Source organism: Dufourea novaeangliae, unplaced genomic scaffold, assembly GCF_001272555.1.
Source record: "Dufourea novaeangliae isolate 0120121106 unplaced genomic scaffold, ASM127255v1 scaffold21, whole genome shotgun sequence".
Lineage (NCBI taxonomy): Eukaryota > Metazoa > Arthropoda > Insecta > Hymenoptera > Halictidae > Dufourea > Dufourea novaeangliae.
This window is the reverse complement of record NW_015373910.1, coordinates 7,337,427-7,352,660: the sequence shown is the minus strand read 5'-3', so window position 1 is coordinate 7,352,660 and position 15,234 is coordinate 7,337,427. Positions and strand designations below refer to the sequence as shown.

Below are 15,234 nucleotides of genomic sequence, written 5' to 3'. Positions count from 1 at the left end.
AAACAGAATACTGCCTTCTCTAATAAATAGTGTTAGCAAAATCGATGTTCGATATGGAATAAAACTTTTTGCTACTATCTAGCATATTTAATACCTTCCACGAAAGTTGCTGGAAAATATCTTGATGCATGCTAGTGAAATACTTTTTGTTGAATAAAATTACAGACGATAACCGATTCACAATGGCGTCTGTAATTTCATGCATAAATTACCATCATTACACACTACTCAAAGCCCATTGAGAGACTTCGGTGGGTAAACCAGGATAATTTTTCACAGCATCCATAACTTGTTGTGGTGTGAGCAAAAATTTATAATACTGATACTCCTTCTCGACTTTTGAATTCATACCGCTCACCGGCATCAGGATCTCCAAGTTCTGTGAAAAGTTTTATTCGTGATTACATTTCTTGGATACTATGACAAGGGCGCTATTCTATTTCTAGTGACTACCTTGATATGCTCGAAGGCCTTCATGATAACGGGCCTCTGAACGCTTTGTATGGACGAATTCTGATTGACAAATTTAAAATAACGATTATAGACTGCCTCGAAATTCAATGGTTCTCCATCATAAATTTCTGTCTCATGTTTCATCGCTATTATCTAAAATAATGGTACAGTTAGGGTTGTGCGATCTACACATACGAAAACCAATTGCAATGAAATACACTTACTAAACACATTTCTAAAACAGACAATCCCTCGAGCATTAGAACCTTATCATCCTGAGCGAATATTTTGCTCGCTTCTACGAAATCATTCACTTCCAGTCTCTGATGTTTCTCCGACAATGTGGAAACAGCAACAGCTAGAAAATTTCTGAAACTCCTCTCGCTTACATCCATCTGATACATTCTCTTCAACAAGTTCACCATAGTCGCGTTACTGACTAAACTCTTTATATATTCGTTCCACATGGAACCAAACTGTGGATCTATGGTACAATCGTCGTATTGTTGCTCTATCCTATTTACATTTTCATCATCGGGAAGACTAAGAAGGTGCTGGAACAGTTCCAAACGATCGTCAAAAGCAGTCGTCGGCTGCTCAGAAGACGATGTGTCGCCAGGGAACAAAAATATCTGACGATGGGAGAATCTTGATTTAACTCTTTTTTCTAAAAGTTCTATGACGTCCAATCTACAAGTCATTCCTATCACGCATATCGGTGCCTAAAGAAGGAAGGATTTATTTAAACGAAGATCAGAACACAAAGCAGACATTTTTTGTCTACACTTACTTGAGCTGATTGAGCAATATCAAACAAATTGTACAATAAAGTCTGATTATGGTGTTCACTTCAGATTCTCTGCAAATGTGCCAAAAACTTTTTCTCCTACTGCATTCTCTAACTGCATTTGCCGAGTGGCATCTTTCAATGCTAAACGGTCATCGGTATGGACAAGACCATGAAGATTTACTATCAAAGCATTTTCTTTGAAACTCTTTATGGACGACAATTCTTTCAAAACACTATTCATTAACTGCAACAACAAACATTTGTGAGGACAAATTGAAGAGATATCTAGACATGAAGTTTAAGAGAAGAGACATACTGTTGTTTTCCCACTACCCCTTGGTCCAATTAACAATGCAGAATTACTTTCTCCCATATCAACTGTACGCTTTAGTAACTCCAGCACGTGCATACGCTCTTTCACATGGTGCCTAAACTTTGTCTCAGGACACATGATTTTACGTTTTAAGTACTTTCTTGTTAACAATATCATATTATCTTGAAAATCAATGGCCATATTTTTTTTCTTGTTCATATTGCTTCTTTTCTAAAAAGAACAAACACAATTCATTGCTAATCCGTTCATAATTTTAACAGAAATGTATTACAGAACTAATGGCCAACATAAACTTTCGTAAGAATGAGACCATTATTCATTCATACAGCAATGATTATTCTGAAAGCTTACACGTTTTATAGTTTAATGATTTTGTATATATAGTCACATTAAAGTACGCATACAATCTGACGAGCGTATAGCGTCCCTGATTAGTCAAACATAACCTATAGACAATAAAAGTAAACGTACGGGATACCTTGATAAAGTTCTTGCCTGAAGATTTAATCCACTTAATTGGTTTCAGTGTCAGTTCTATAGACAGAAGATCGAAACGTGTATTCACAGGGATTTTAAAATAATTAAGAAATAGGAAAACTTCGGTTAGAAAAGCGTTGGGATCGGGTTGTTTACAAAACAAATATGGAAGACGCAGAATCCAAAACGGACAAGAAAAATTGTACGTTTTTATTCAATAGAAGAAAGATTCGAAGCACTTCGGCCCGGAAACGTAGAGGAGCGGACGATGAAGACGGTAATTACGTTTAAAGGAATCCCGAATGTTTCGCTGTTATTTCGATAGACTGTAATTTCATTATATAAATTTGATTAGCATCCTTCATAGGTTATACGCTTTGTTTATAAATTTTTACGGACATTCCGTATTTATATTTCAAACAGAGAGCAGCGAAGATGAAACAACGGTGGTTAAAAAAGAGAGGAAACATAATGACAACAATCCTATGAAACAAAGTGTAAGTACTTGATGTGACAATACATTGGATACATTGTTTATCGACAATGCAATATCATTTATATTAAAGAAAGACTCAAGTGTCAGTAGAACTGGTAATGTTTTTTAAATACAACATTTTACAGACCAACACAAAACGATTGAAAGATATCCAGAAATCAGCTGACAATGATAAGAGTGAGGAAGAAGGTATTACAGTTTCTTATAAAAGTACAAGAACCCCTATGCCAGCTGGACCAAGCGATCAAGGAGCGACAGCAATTTTGGAAACAGAGACAGAAAATGATAAAGATGCCCAGGCTATATTTGAAAAGGCTCAAAAAATAAACGAGGTACATGATAAAGTAAATCTTAAAAAGTAAAATTGCTTAATGCGATGCAATCATTTTCAGGAACTCGAGGGAAAGGAAGACGATAAGATTTACAGAGGTTTAAATAATTATGCTCAATATTATAAGAAAAAGGACACAGCAGCTGGAAATGCTTCCAGTGGAATGGTACGTAAGGGACCGATTCGGGCACCGGCTAATCTAAGGGCAACTGTTAGATGGGATTACCAACCAGATATCTGCAAAGACTACAAAGAAACTGGTTTCTGTGGGTTTGGAGGTAAACTGACTGAAAAGAAGGTTTTACACCATTTCATTAATTATTAAAACTTAACCCTCGGCATACAAACAGTAAGTGCATAATAAAATTTGACACATGTATATTAAGACAATATTTGCTTCATCGCTGTATAAACGGTTCGGTAAGAATGGGTCGTTGATGACCCAGTTATAGAAGCCAGCAATGGTTAATAAAATTGATTTAAATTTCAGATAGTTGTAAGTTTCTTCACGATCGTTCGGACTACAAGTTGGGGTGGCAATTAGAGAGGGAGGCAGCTACAGGAGAATATAACGATAGTGGAGATGAAGATGATAAAAAGTATGAGATTCATAGCGACGACGAGAGTCTCCCATTTAAATGTTTTATCTGTCGGAACAGCTTCACTGACCCTATCATTACAAAGTGTGTACAACTTTTTAAGTCTCTAAAGCTGAAATTCACCGGGAGCTAGTCAAGTAAACGCGACAAATCTTTGTATTTTCAGATGTAAACATTATTTCTGCGAGAAATGCGCGCTAGAACATTACAAGAAAAGCACTAGGTGTTACATATGCAACGTGCAAACCAACGGTGTATTTAATCCAGCGAAGGAGTTAATTTCACGGGCAAAATTGGACGAAAGGGAGAGAGCGGATGACGACGATGACTCTGATGAATAATAAAACAGATATTTCTTTTTTGGAGAAAAAAGTTACTATTTTCTGCTCACTAGTTACCAAAAAAATTACCACAGTCCTGCAAACCAAAATCTTCATCCCTACATCACTGGTGAACCAAACTCTACATTCCATGAACTAATGATGATAATTTATACGAATATACATTAGACTCTGAAAGTGTGTGCAACATTTTCTACGTTCCTACAAATCTGTCATCGTTAGCTCGATTAATCTCCAGAGATACTATTCCTCAACCATTTCCCTGGACTCTTAATCCAGAAATTATTACACCCTCTTTGCCCAAAATGCCTCTCGAGACTTAACAATGGTTCCAAGCCAATTTGCCGAACCATTCGGAGAAAATATCTTCGAATCGGTGCATAAATACGTTAATAATAACCCTCTGGGCGAAAAATAAAGGGTGGGGGGGGGGGAATGCAACGGGTCGACAACCCTCCCTAGCAAAAGGTCTAGATTTGGAAGAACTCCCGTCTATGAGCCGTTCCACAAACACTCGTCGAGCTTTGACGTCGTCGCGAGAACGAGGGGAGGGTATACGGCTGCTGCCGCTCGCTCTATATAGGGCGGAGGTGATTCTAACGGCTCGTAGTTGTGTTCCCTAAATCGATACACGCGCAGTGTTGTTTGCCTCATAGTATGAAAATGTTACCGGACCGCTGTCGTGGTCGCCGTTCGCTTTTCACGGGCGATCAGAGAACGCCTGGAACCGGGCCACGAACGTTGCAGCACCGTTTCGTCGCGTTACGACCAGTCGAATAATATAAAAGGGACTACCGAGTGAAGACGAATATACATATAGGTGTCAGCGTGGTATATACGCGGGCGGTTCGCGCGGCTGGAAAATTCGAGGGGGTCCTCGGGTATCCCCGCACGTCTTCCTCCGTTCATTGATTTCTAAGACACGTCGCGCACAAAAAAAAAGGAAAAAAAACCTCCCTCCGCCGCAGGTGTAACGTGTGGTGGATTGTTGTATTTAACGGATGGAAATGTGTGGGGAAGTGTAGTTCTCGCGGAACATTTGTCGTGGGAATGTGATAGGAATCACGATTCCATCGAAATCAGACTCAAAGGGGGAGGGCTAACGTTGCTGGTTAGGGAGAGTTGGGGATCATTTCGGGAGACCGTCACTGATGGGACAGTTTAGTTGAATTACGGTTATTTAAAAACTCTCTGTGGTGATATATATATATAGGTTCTTGTGGTCGCGAGTTCAGACGATACTGCACCAAAAAGCTATTATCCTGATTAAATCATCGACCGTGAAATAATGTCGAAGACGTGTCCTCCGTGTCCATCTCCGGGTAGCATTCATGGTCCCACCGGGGATACTCGTGCTACACCGCGATAACACGGCATAGAATCACTGCTTCCCGTTCGACGAGGCGCACAGACACAGGCTTGATTTCGGTTCGTGCAGAATCGATAAGCCGATGATCAACACACTCGGACCACGGTGCTCTTTGATTGTCATTTACGGCACGTCTGCCGTGCGAGTCGTACCCAGTGAAGTTCCAAGAGGAAGAGATATTCAAACGGTGTTGCGTATCACGAAAATCTACCAATCAGGTATGTGTGTATCCCGTAAAACTGACCAAAGTCCATTAGTACTTTCGCCAAGAACGTTAACTGCGTTGCGCTTCATGCACTGCGTTCAGTTTCGTTTTATCGCTCGCTTTGATAACCTTTGACCGTTACATCTCGAGTTAGTGTTCCATGTATACATGTATATAACAGTCAATTTCTGTCTATTGTTGTGTATAGAATAACAAATACCGGGGAAAGAAAGAGGGAAGACACATTGGACAACTCGATAGATGAATGTACGTATACATTTAACTTAGTCCCTCTGGTTTACAAGTCTACGCGTGTGTGACATAGTAGGTTATTTTAAAAGCGACACCCGGCCGTCGTCCATTGAGATCCAGATACGGCCCCGACAATGCAACGCCGGGAGGCTCTCCGGCTGTCTCCTAATTAGCGATAATCACCGATTAAATACAGTTATCGTTACACCGCGTTGCACACATCATGGACGCTCGTTCCGAACAGTTCCGAGCTTGTGAGAGTGACCACTATCACGCACGGTGTTTTCGGGTCGGGACACAAGATATATATGTGTATGCCCTCCCCCGCGAGAAGTCATGGACCGGAGGGAAGAGGTGTCTCGTTTGTGTCGAAAATTCTCTGTTATGCGTCATCACGCGAGGGGCTCGAGGCTCGTCGTCGAGAGAGTGCACTTCAATGCGTCGCGACGCAACCACGTGCGGCTCATCAAGCTCTAGTCCCCCCGTCGGGCGTGCAACGACGTCTCGGAATGCGTCTCGATAATTTACGAGTGACTGTATCGTCGAAGAGAATCGCACGGAACTCGAGTACAATTAATCACCCTATCTCGGCGGATATTTGTTTACTTCGATTTTTTCGTTAGTACAGCGAAAATTTAAAAAAAAAAAAAAAAGATTGTTACATTTCGATAAAAATGTTTCTTATTTTTCAATATCTTCTTGATTCTCGGCTAAGTAGAGTAACAAAGCACCTGCCTTGTCACGAAAGTTGGCAAATATTTATCTTTCTCGAATATATCTCGGTGATTCCCCCGCGTGATCGACTTCCTACCGTCGTTTATCGTGTATCGCGGTACTCGAGGAAGAATCTTGCTGACAATTCTTTCCCTTAACGGTAATTAATTAAATCGAATCATGTAGGGTTTTTCTTCCCTCGTTTTGTCTCTCGATTTTGTTATTTTTGTATCGGTGGAAACGGTGATTCTAGAATTAGCTTATGCGACTGAGTGTATACCGATGCATTCGTGCTTATAGCAAGACAGCTTACGGGCCGAGCGGGAAATAATCATTTGAGCTACACGAAACCGTCTGTAGCTATACAGTGAATGTTCTAGCTGCCTCGATTCCCGGTATTACCTAAAAATAAATACTTTACGGGTTGACGGTACGCGGCGAGTGTCCAACCGTTTTGTTGTTAACGGCCATTCGGATAATTAAGGGGAGTATAGAGAGTTGACACGTGGGTGGTGGGAATACTCTTCGAGCCGGAAGGGGTGGGCAAAGTCGTTGTCGAGCGAAAATGTCGAGATGAACGGGGGAAAGGTTCGCGGAAACACAACACGTAGACCCCCCCCCCTCCCTTTGTCATAGTTAACAATGGCCATCGGCGACGTTGACGCAAGGCTGACACGTGTGGTTATGTATATTTAAATAAAGAATCGGCCCTGTGGAGAACCTGTGCTCGTGGGCGGCGTGCCGCGGGTCGATCCTGTGTGTATACGCGGAATCGATAAATTAGTTTTGCTGGGCACACGTGAACGTGTGTGTGGTGCCTGTGCATCCGATGACTCTCTCGTTTTAAAACTTATAACCAGTAACAAGTGCATCCGCGATGACGTCACTGGCGTTGACGCAAGATGGCACGACGAACGCCATATTTTTGAAATTGGTTCGTTAGGTCCCGATCAGTTCGTTAAGGGCAAAAGGCGTACGAAATATTGATAAATGTACGCTTTAAAATCCATTCGAGTCTTATTCTACGCCCGTTAATTATTTCTCATTCGGTTATTCCCATTTTACTTCCCATATCTAAAGTACAACGGTCCTCTTTGCGCTTAATGAACTTCACTTGAGAATCTCTCGACGTTCTACGACCGTACTAACGAGACGAAGCTAACTGGCTAAATAATATAACGAAAAACCGATGGTTTCTTTTGAATTCATTACATTTTTCCGTAGTTAATTCCTTTTTAGGCAGTGGTTTTCATTTTACCACCCCACTCCTTAGTTTTACGGTGTTCGTAAGTTCATAGTGAATTTCACTTGAGAATCTCTCGACATTCTCATGCAATCGTATACAATACTAAAAAGCAGTTGACGTTCCTTTTCACCTTTTTCCGTCAATTTTACTTTAGAGGTGATGAGATATTCATGAACGATCGGAGAACGCCAATAAAAATAGAATTTTTAAAATTTAATAATGTACTCACACATGCTGCTAATGATCTCCTGTTGCGTGGGAGAATTGCGGTGGGCTCTGGAGCAGATTCTGGCAAATTTTTACGATGTTGCAGATGGTTTCTGGCAGTAATGCCCTCGTCGGAAGAGGAAAGCCAGTGGCTCGTTGGCAGCGGGGGTGGTCCCGTATCTTCCGGCGGTGGTACAATATCCGGGACTGGAGAACGCACTGTCAATGTTAGAGGAGGATTATACACAGAAGAGATGACGACCCAACCAGCAAATGCCAACACCGCTGGTGTGAACACGGCTTCCGCCGATTCCGCCGAACACGATCTCATTGATTCCACCGCCGATGCGACGCTTTTGGCACAATTTCACGAAGACGCTATTAAGCAGGTCAACAACTTGCTTTTTTCACTATTCTATCTTTTGCTACCGTCCATTCTCAGTATTCACAGTCACTGTCACTGATAACTTGTTCGTAGTTTTCAAGATCGAATTGCGTGGTACCGTTAATAAGTTCATGTTTGAATTTTAACCGTTACAAAATGGACGCCGTTGATGAAACAAGGGTCCGGTATATATTTCGTTATATACATCTACAGACATTAGATTCGTATTGATTGTCGAATGTTTCGCGATTTTATGTTCCCGAGTTAAGTTTCAGCTGGCAAACTACGACGTTTCTATTAATTATTTCGATTAAAGTTTTGCTGACCGTGACGCCGGTAACCGTTCTATAACGAACTTTGTTAATACGGTTTTTCCGATATAATTTCACTGTTACAGTATATTGTTGATATATTTCGTAATTCTTTCACCCAAATACTAAAGACAAAAGTACAGATTGAGCACTTAAACGATAATGAAACGAATTAAAAGTCGCGAAATTCGAGGAGCCCTTGAAATGACGACCGTTCTTACCGAAAGACTCCCACTTGACTAAAATTTGAAATCTGTACGCGGTCAATTCCGATTATCGAAAGATATCGAATAGCTAGTTGGAAATCGATCGATAAACTTCGATCGCTTTCTCCATGAGATTATGAGATAGTTACAGCCAATGAGCTTATGCAAATTTGAAATCTGTATTTGCATTGGCTACTGTGACCCTTCTGACGCATCAAAATAAAATAGCCTAAACTCCCTAAATTCTACAACAAAAACATAACCTATGTTAAATGGCGTCCTTTTTAGATAAGTTGTTTCGTGTAGGATTTTAATCGTTTTTCTCACTGCCATTGCGTTAGCCCCCTAGTGTTTCAACATGGATGAGGTCTTGGACGAATCGATTGTAAAAACAAAATACCAGTCGCGGGAAATACCGGGATACCTGAATGATTTTCCAGTAAATACCTGTACTTGTCATAATTTTCTTTGAGGTTACATCCGTAGTTCTGCAGATATCTTACTTTTTCCTTTGACTAATCTACATGAGTCACACTGAGCAAAAAATGACTAAGAATGGATATAAGCATCGATACAATTAAATATCGTGTCTAATATAAATTTTGAAATTAAAATGATGCATTAATTGTACAATTAGTGTAATCTCCACGAATTTTTCTGTTTCAGGCTGGTGTTGGTTACTTCCAAGTATTAGCTGCTTTTTGCACTGGTTTGAGCCTCGCAGCTGACACTGTTGAATTTTTTGTTGTACCATACATTTTACCAAGTGCAGAGGTCGAATTATGCATCGAGGACAAGGAGAAAGGATGGCTTAGTTAGTTGACGACAATATATACATTGTTTTGTTGTATATTCCTTCCGATGAAGGTTGTTTTCATACCATTGTTGTTATAGGCAATATTACACTGATGGGTCTAGCATTAGGTGGATTATTCTGGGGTGGTCTAGGGGATAGACTTGGAAGACGTAGATCATTGTTGTCTGCAATGTCTGTTCATGCTTTATTTAGTGGTGTTGCTACTTTCATGCCAACTTATGGCACATTTATGATGGCTAGGTTTTGCTCCGCAATTGGGTAAGATATTCCTTTTTCAAGTTACATATAGCTTTGTTCTGCACAAAGTATATTATATAATTTATTCCATCACAGAGTAGGAGGATCTTTACCACTAGCATTTGCATATCTCGCAGAATGTTGTCCAAGACTAAGCAGAGGTCGATGGATTGGTTTACTTGTAGCAGCAGGGGCACTAGGAGGTGTATACGCTGCTCTTTTAGCATGGGTGGTGGTGCCTACAACTGGAGAAATGGTGGTTCTCGAAAATAAAGAGCACTTTAGTGCTTGGCACCGTTTTTTGTTACTTTGTTGTTTACCTGCGTTATGCTCGACCGTTGGACTTATTTTTATACCAGAAAGTCCGAGGTATTTGGTAGAGGCAGGCAGAGACGTGGAGGCAATGATGGTTTACCAGGTATTTCTGTTACACCTGTTTCCGATCGAGACCCTTGTTTTGCTCCGTATTAAAATGAGCGTATTTTCATAGAAAATATACAAGAAAAATAATGCACGAAAGGGTGCAACGGGTGCGCAGTATCAGCTTTCTGAATTGGAGCTTCCAAGTAAAAGGCCTCGCGGTTTGGCGCCTCCGTCTCCTACTAATCATACTAGTGTAATGGCCGACATAATTTATTCTATTGAAATGGTAAGAGTTGACCATATTATTTGTATGTGAATATTAATATTCAACTTCCATTGAATTTCCAGTTTTGGAATTCTTTTCTGGAACTATTTGTATCACCGCATTTACGCGTGTCGATAGTGCTTATAATTATTTGGTCGACTGTATCATTTGGGTATGTAGGTTCAGTAAATAATTCTATAATCCTTCAATTTATAATACTGTTAGACTTTTTTTTTTTTTTTTGCTCAGACTATATGGACTTATGGTATGGTGTCCCGAGTACCTAAAACTTATACGTGCAACGGAATATAAAGCTCACACTGCACAGATTTCTGGGAAGGAATATAAAAACGAGACATTCACAGGTTCCCTAGAAAACCGTCAGTACAGAAATGCGACTTTTTTACATTGCAGGTAAGTGAATACTCGAGAAACTATTTATCACAACCCTGAATCCGTTTACGTAATAACCTCTTTGTTTCAGATTTACTAAGATGATATTCAGTCATGTAGATTTCGACAATTGTACTTTTCAGGCTGTAGAATTTAGTAACATAAAGTCTAGTAAGACACATTTCACGAACAGTACAATTGAATACTCAAAGTATGTATTATTCAGTAAACCATGTGTAACAATGTCTTTATTTAGGTACATAACATTGAAAATACATACGATCCGTTTTTTATAGATTCGTGGATACTGATTTATCCCGGCAAGTTTTTAGGCATTGTAATTTGAGAAATAATACGGAATTAAGTTTAAGCGGACCTTGCCCAACTCTCGATTTGGATTATAATATTTATATAGAGGAAGCACTACACGGTCATCTCGTTGCTCAATTGGCCTTTGTGCCTGCCGCTGCTTTGGCAGGACTAGCACTCACTGTACTTCAGCGGCCAAAAATGATTGGTATTTCATTGTTTCTCTCTTCGGTAGCTGCCACATGTCTAGTTCTAGTGGGCACAAACAGTTCGGCAGTCCTTGGTTTCGAAGGAGGTTTCGTAGCAATTTTTGCCATCGCTTGGACGTCACTTACATTGGTCACAGTCGAGAGCTTCCCTACTCATTTGAGGCAAGTTATTCTTCGAGTATTATTTTACCCAGGGCGAGTAATGATGAATAAAACTGTTAAAACTTTCATTTAAACAGAATATAGGCTTATAAACGGATAGACATCGTAATTATAAAGTTTATTGGTCTTCACAGGTGTACTGGTTTCGGGTTTATAGCGGCTGTTATAAGAATATCTGGTTTGATAGGAACCACGACTTACAAAACATTAGTCGGCGCACCTTTAATCGCGCCGGCGCTCTTGACTGCGTTGCCGTTGTTTATAGCTAGTCTCACAACGTTCAAATTGCCTCACACTCATACAGTATTCTTATAAGGATCTTACGAGTAAGTGAAAAGAACAAAAGGAAAACGGAGAGATGCGGCTGTATGGAAACTGAGAAAAGGACAGACCTTTTTAATCGATATTTTAACGAATCACCGATGAACTGCGCTGATGTTTTTACACGATTACACGCTCACAAGAAATTATCTATAAAGATCGTGTCTTGAAGCCTGCGGATAATTGATTTTTCAACGAAAATTGCAAGTGAAGTGTTTCGGACAAGTGCAAATTTTTCGATTTGCAAACATCTCCCCCAAAAGACGGACATTACAATTTCCTTCCATTTGTTTTTTTTTTTTTAACATGGAAGTGTGACCGTACAAAGTGACATATCCTAAAACTAATGAACGGATAAATCGCGATCTGCGAAGAGATTTCAATATCCAAAGCGCACAGGACACCGAGGAATACTCGTCTCGTACGCTAGGAAACGTGGACTTTTTACGAGAATTTTAATACAAGTGTTTTAAGCGTCAACGAAGGTCATTGTTATAGCAAGAGCAACAACAACAACAACAAAACGGAACATGAGGGAGGAAGAGGAATGTCGAGTCAGATTACTGTAAAATTTCATGTAAGACTTGTACTCCAAGATTTTGCTCCATCTAACTCCGAATCGGAATGCAAATACGCGACCGGAAGAGTTCTCCATGGAGACCAGTCGAAGAATCTGCATAGACGTTTGTAAAACTATTTTGATAGGGCAATAGCCGTGAAACGTGTCAATTGTAATGGATGTTAAGAGGCTGAATATCATCATCCACCAAATGATACACGTCGAGACATAAAAGAATGGAGTGTCGAAAACCGTGAGAGATTTCCTTACCCGAGATTACAGTTTTGGATATACAGAAAACGGACGAACTGTGTGGAATGTTTATCCATAGCGTATAGATGTCTTTTTCTTTTTTTTCCGTTCGTTAGACTTAGAGAAGCTGTGCATGATTCCAGAGTTACTACGTTTTAAGGCCGGTTCGTTTGGACAAGTTTGCCAAGGACACAGTAATCATAGAAAAGTTTTATATTTACAATCGCCGCATATGCTTTTGCTATTCGAACAGATATACAGACGTACATTCTAAGAGACTAGGTAGGGAAGACCCCAGATCAGAGAGCGATATAGCGAAGTGTTTTTGTTTTATTCGATAATTTTGCTTTTTGTCAATTTAAATATAGCTTGCAGGAACAATTAGAAAGCTAGACCTAAGCTGATCAAAAGAGGCATTATACATCCGTGTTGAAAAAGAGAGAGGAAGCAGACCGCCTGTGGACCCTAAATTTTGAGCCGAAGACTTGAAAATCCAAAAAATAGAAGCTTGACCTTCGTTTTTTTTTTTAATATAAATCCAAGAGATTATTGCCTCTAGTCAACTTTTAATCGTCTTTTAAGCTTTTATCATTCGCGACAAACCTGGACATAAATGCGTCGAGACTTTCTGATATACTTGTAAAACGAAGGTGGAATGTTATTTTCTACAAGATTGCGGCGGGGCGGCTGTTATCACGAAGGTCGCTATTACAATTTACGAGAAATTTTGCTAGAATTTTAATGTCGTCTTGGGACGGCGAGCCAAAGTTATCGAAAAGGGAAAAAAATCTATATATGTATACATATATATATATAAATAATACTGGTTCCTCAGAACGGACAACTACTCCTAGGCAATAAGAGCGTAAAGATAACTTTTACGAAGCGATTATAGAGGGGTATCTCATTCTTATATTGAAACTCAATGATATATTAACTAAGTATTTAAGCGAGTTTGTTAGAGAAACATTGAAACAGATGAGAAACAACAAACTTCTGGTTGGCAAACTTAGAACAGATAAAAAAAACAAACAAAAAGGTTTACGTCCCGTCATGGTTAGTGAATTTTTTCATATCAAATTGTTGGCATCTAATTTAACGAGGATAAAATATTAGTGTTGGTATGGAAAGAAGTAGAAACGAGTCGAAAGTGCTTCGTTGGGCCGCACAACCTTTCGTTATGTTAATAATTCCGGTATTTTTTTTCTTTCTATAATTCATCGAGAGAAACCGTGGTCGCTCCAGGAACCTGAAAACGTTGCTCGTTCCTACTTCTACAAGCTGTATTCACAAACTTGGCAGTGAAACGAGCCTGTGCTGGCGTTACCATCTGGAAAGACAATGGAGGATACTTTTTTTAGGACGATTACCGTAATTTCAAATTTCCACTCGAAGCTGAATATTTATTTCCGCTCTTGTAAATCGGGACCACAAAACACCGACACTTATACATTCTTAATTCGAGCACAATCATGGTGAACATTTTTTCTAAAGATAAATCCATATTAGATGGTGGAAAGATTGAAATTTTGTTAACACCCATTAATGACCGCCATGCAGAGTTGGGCAAAATGTAAACTGGTTACAAAATCCAAATCCCAATTACAGAGTAATTGCAATGTAATTGCCATAGAATTACATTGTAATTAACTATACTAAATTTATAATAAGAACTACATTGTAATTGCAATTCAGGTTTTTTAATTAGATTACATTTTGCCCAATTCTGCCGCCACGTCACATGGACGACTCAGCTGATTGCTTCGGAACTAAAAATTAATTTTTAGTACGAGATACTAAACAGAATTAATTTCATTATGGGGTTTAGATGTTTCTGTAGGAATAAATTTATATGATTTCCGTTTCAGCAAGACTATTGTTCACTCTAGATGAATTGCTAGATATCGGATTGGCTGTCAGTGTGTGTTAATGAAACTTTTTGAATGAGGATCGCCGGCACACGCAGTTCCACAGTACTAAATTATTGCTACAGCATTAAATTCATTGTCACCCGTAGGTAATACACTTTACTCAACATATCACTTATGAGCGAGCACTCTAGATTCGTAGGCTTTAATTAGGCTACTCGACTAGACATATTTAGAAGTATGTATCAGCAATCGTAAATGAGATAAAGTCCCAAATTGATAAAATAGCAGTGTGCGTGCGTGCAGGAAGGCTGTTTAAGGCGGTGTCCTTAACTCTTTGGAGGTCGCAGTCCTAAATAGAGAGATACAGTAATTGTAACACCATTTATAGATCTTTTTCTTCATTTTGGTGTTTTATATTTTCTAGAAAAAAATGCTCTACTGTACACTATCTGCAATTGTCATTTTCAAACTAATCTTTTTCATGTATTTGCCAGGTGAACCGAGACCTCCGAAGGGCTAAGAATTGCGTTTTGGACGTTTCGTTTAGCGAGCTCAGCAAAGCGAGCTCAGCAAAGCGATTAACAATGGATACTTTGATTGTGCATGGATTGATTATCAGCTGATCATGCTCTACGATTGCAACAGTTCAAAAATTTCTTAATGAATACTCATAAAAGTTGGCCAAGCATCATTCAGTGCAATATTATAGTTTTATGATTAAATATCGTTTGTATCTACTTTTTTTTTTCTTTTCATCAAT

At 39.5% G+C, this 15,234-nt stretch overlaps 3 protein-coding genes across 4 annotated transcripts; 2 read left to right on the top strand and 1 right to left on the bottom strand.

Moving 5' to 3' along the window:
- Window positions 1-190: 190 nt before the first annotated feature.
- LOC107194028 (origin recognition complex subunit 4) lies at window positions 191-2,104 on the bottom strand. Its single transcript, XM_015583585.1, is given in 7 exon segments — window positions 191-379; window positions 454-606; window positions 678-1,175; window positions 1,244-1,302; window positions 1,304-1,487; window positions 1,560-1,787; window positions 2,056-2,104. Coding segments are annotated over 6 exon segments (1,272 nt in total). The 5' UTR covers window positions 1,776-1,787; window positions 2,056-2,104; the 3' UTR covers window positions 191-217.
- LOC107194027 (RING finger protein 113A) lies at window positions 2,054-3,852 on the top strand. Its single transcript, XM_015583583.1, has 6 exons — window positions 2,054-2,331; window positions 2,478-2,551; window positions 2,676-2,882; window positions 2,943-3,159; window positions 3,372-3,564; window positions 3,647-3,852. Exons 1-6 carry the CDS (start codon window positions 2,220-2,222, stop codon window positions 3,819-3,821), a joined length of 978 nt encoding a protein of 325 aa, XP_015439069.1. The 5' UTR covers window positions 2,054-2,219; the 3' UTR covers window positions 3,822-3,852.
- Window positions 3,853-5,353: 1,501 nt separating this feature from the next.
- On the top strand, window positions 5,354-12,106 carry LOC107193993 (synaptic vesicle glycoprotein 2B-like). Of its 2 annotated transcripts, XM_015583547.1 has the most exons (11): window positions 5,354-5,408; window positions 7,921-8,203; window positions 9,383-9,530; window positions 9,611-9,791; window positions 9,867-10,188; window positions 10,261-10,419; window positions 10,482-10,570; window positions 10,648-10,812; window positions 10,883-11,002; window positions 11,088-11,471; window positions 11,606-12,106. In XM_015583547.1, the coding sequence occupies exons 2-11, from the start codon at window positions 7,937-7,939 to the stop codon at window positions 11,784-11,786; spliced, it is 2,016 nt and encodes a 671-aa protein (XP_015439033.1). In that variant the 5' UTR covers window positions 5,354-5,408; window positions 7,921-7,936; the 3' UTR covers window positions 11,787-12,106. The 2 variants fall into 2 exon arrangements, with proteins under 2 accessions (XP_015439033.1, XP_015439031.1); XM_015583545.1 differs by lacking the exons at window positions 5,354-5,408; window positions 7,921-8,203 and adding an exon at window positions 9,062-9,155.
- The last annotated feature ends 3,128 nt before the right edge of the window (window positions 12,107-15,234 follow it).

Excerpts from the sequence above, each read along its gene's own strand:
- LOC107194027 (XM_015583583.1), top strand. The coding sequence starts at position 2,220 with ATGGAAGACGCAGAATCCAAAACGGACAAGAAAAATTGTACGTTTTTA. Across the intron at positions 2,332-2,477 it reads AGGAGCGGACGATGAAGACG|AGAGCAGCGAAGATGAAACA; the intron begins GTAATTACGTTT and ends TATTTCAAACAG. Across the intron at positions 2,552-2,675 it reads ACAATCCTATGAAACAAAGT|ACCAACACAAAACGATTGAA; the intron begins GTAAGTACTTGA and ends AACATTTTACAG.
- LOC107193993 (XM_015583547.1), top strand. The coding sequence starts at position 7,937 with ATGCCCTCGTCGGAAGAGGAAAGCCAGTGGCTCGTTGGCAGCGGGGGT. Across the intron at positions 10,189-10,260 it reads AGGCAATGATGGTTTACCAG|AAAATATACAAGAAAAATAA; the intron begins GTATTTCTGTTA and ends GTATTTTCATAG. Across the intron at positions 10,571-10,647 it reads TGGTCGACTGTATCATTTGG|ACTATATGGACTTATGGTAT; the intron begins GTATGTAGGTTC and ends TTTTTTGCTCAG.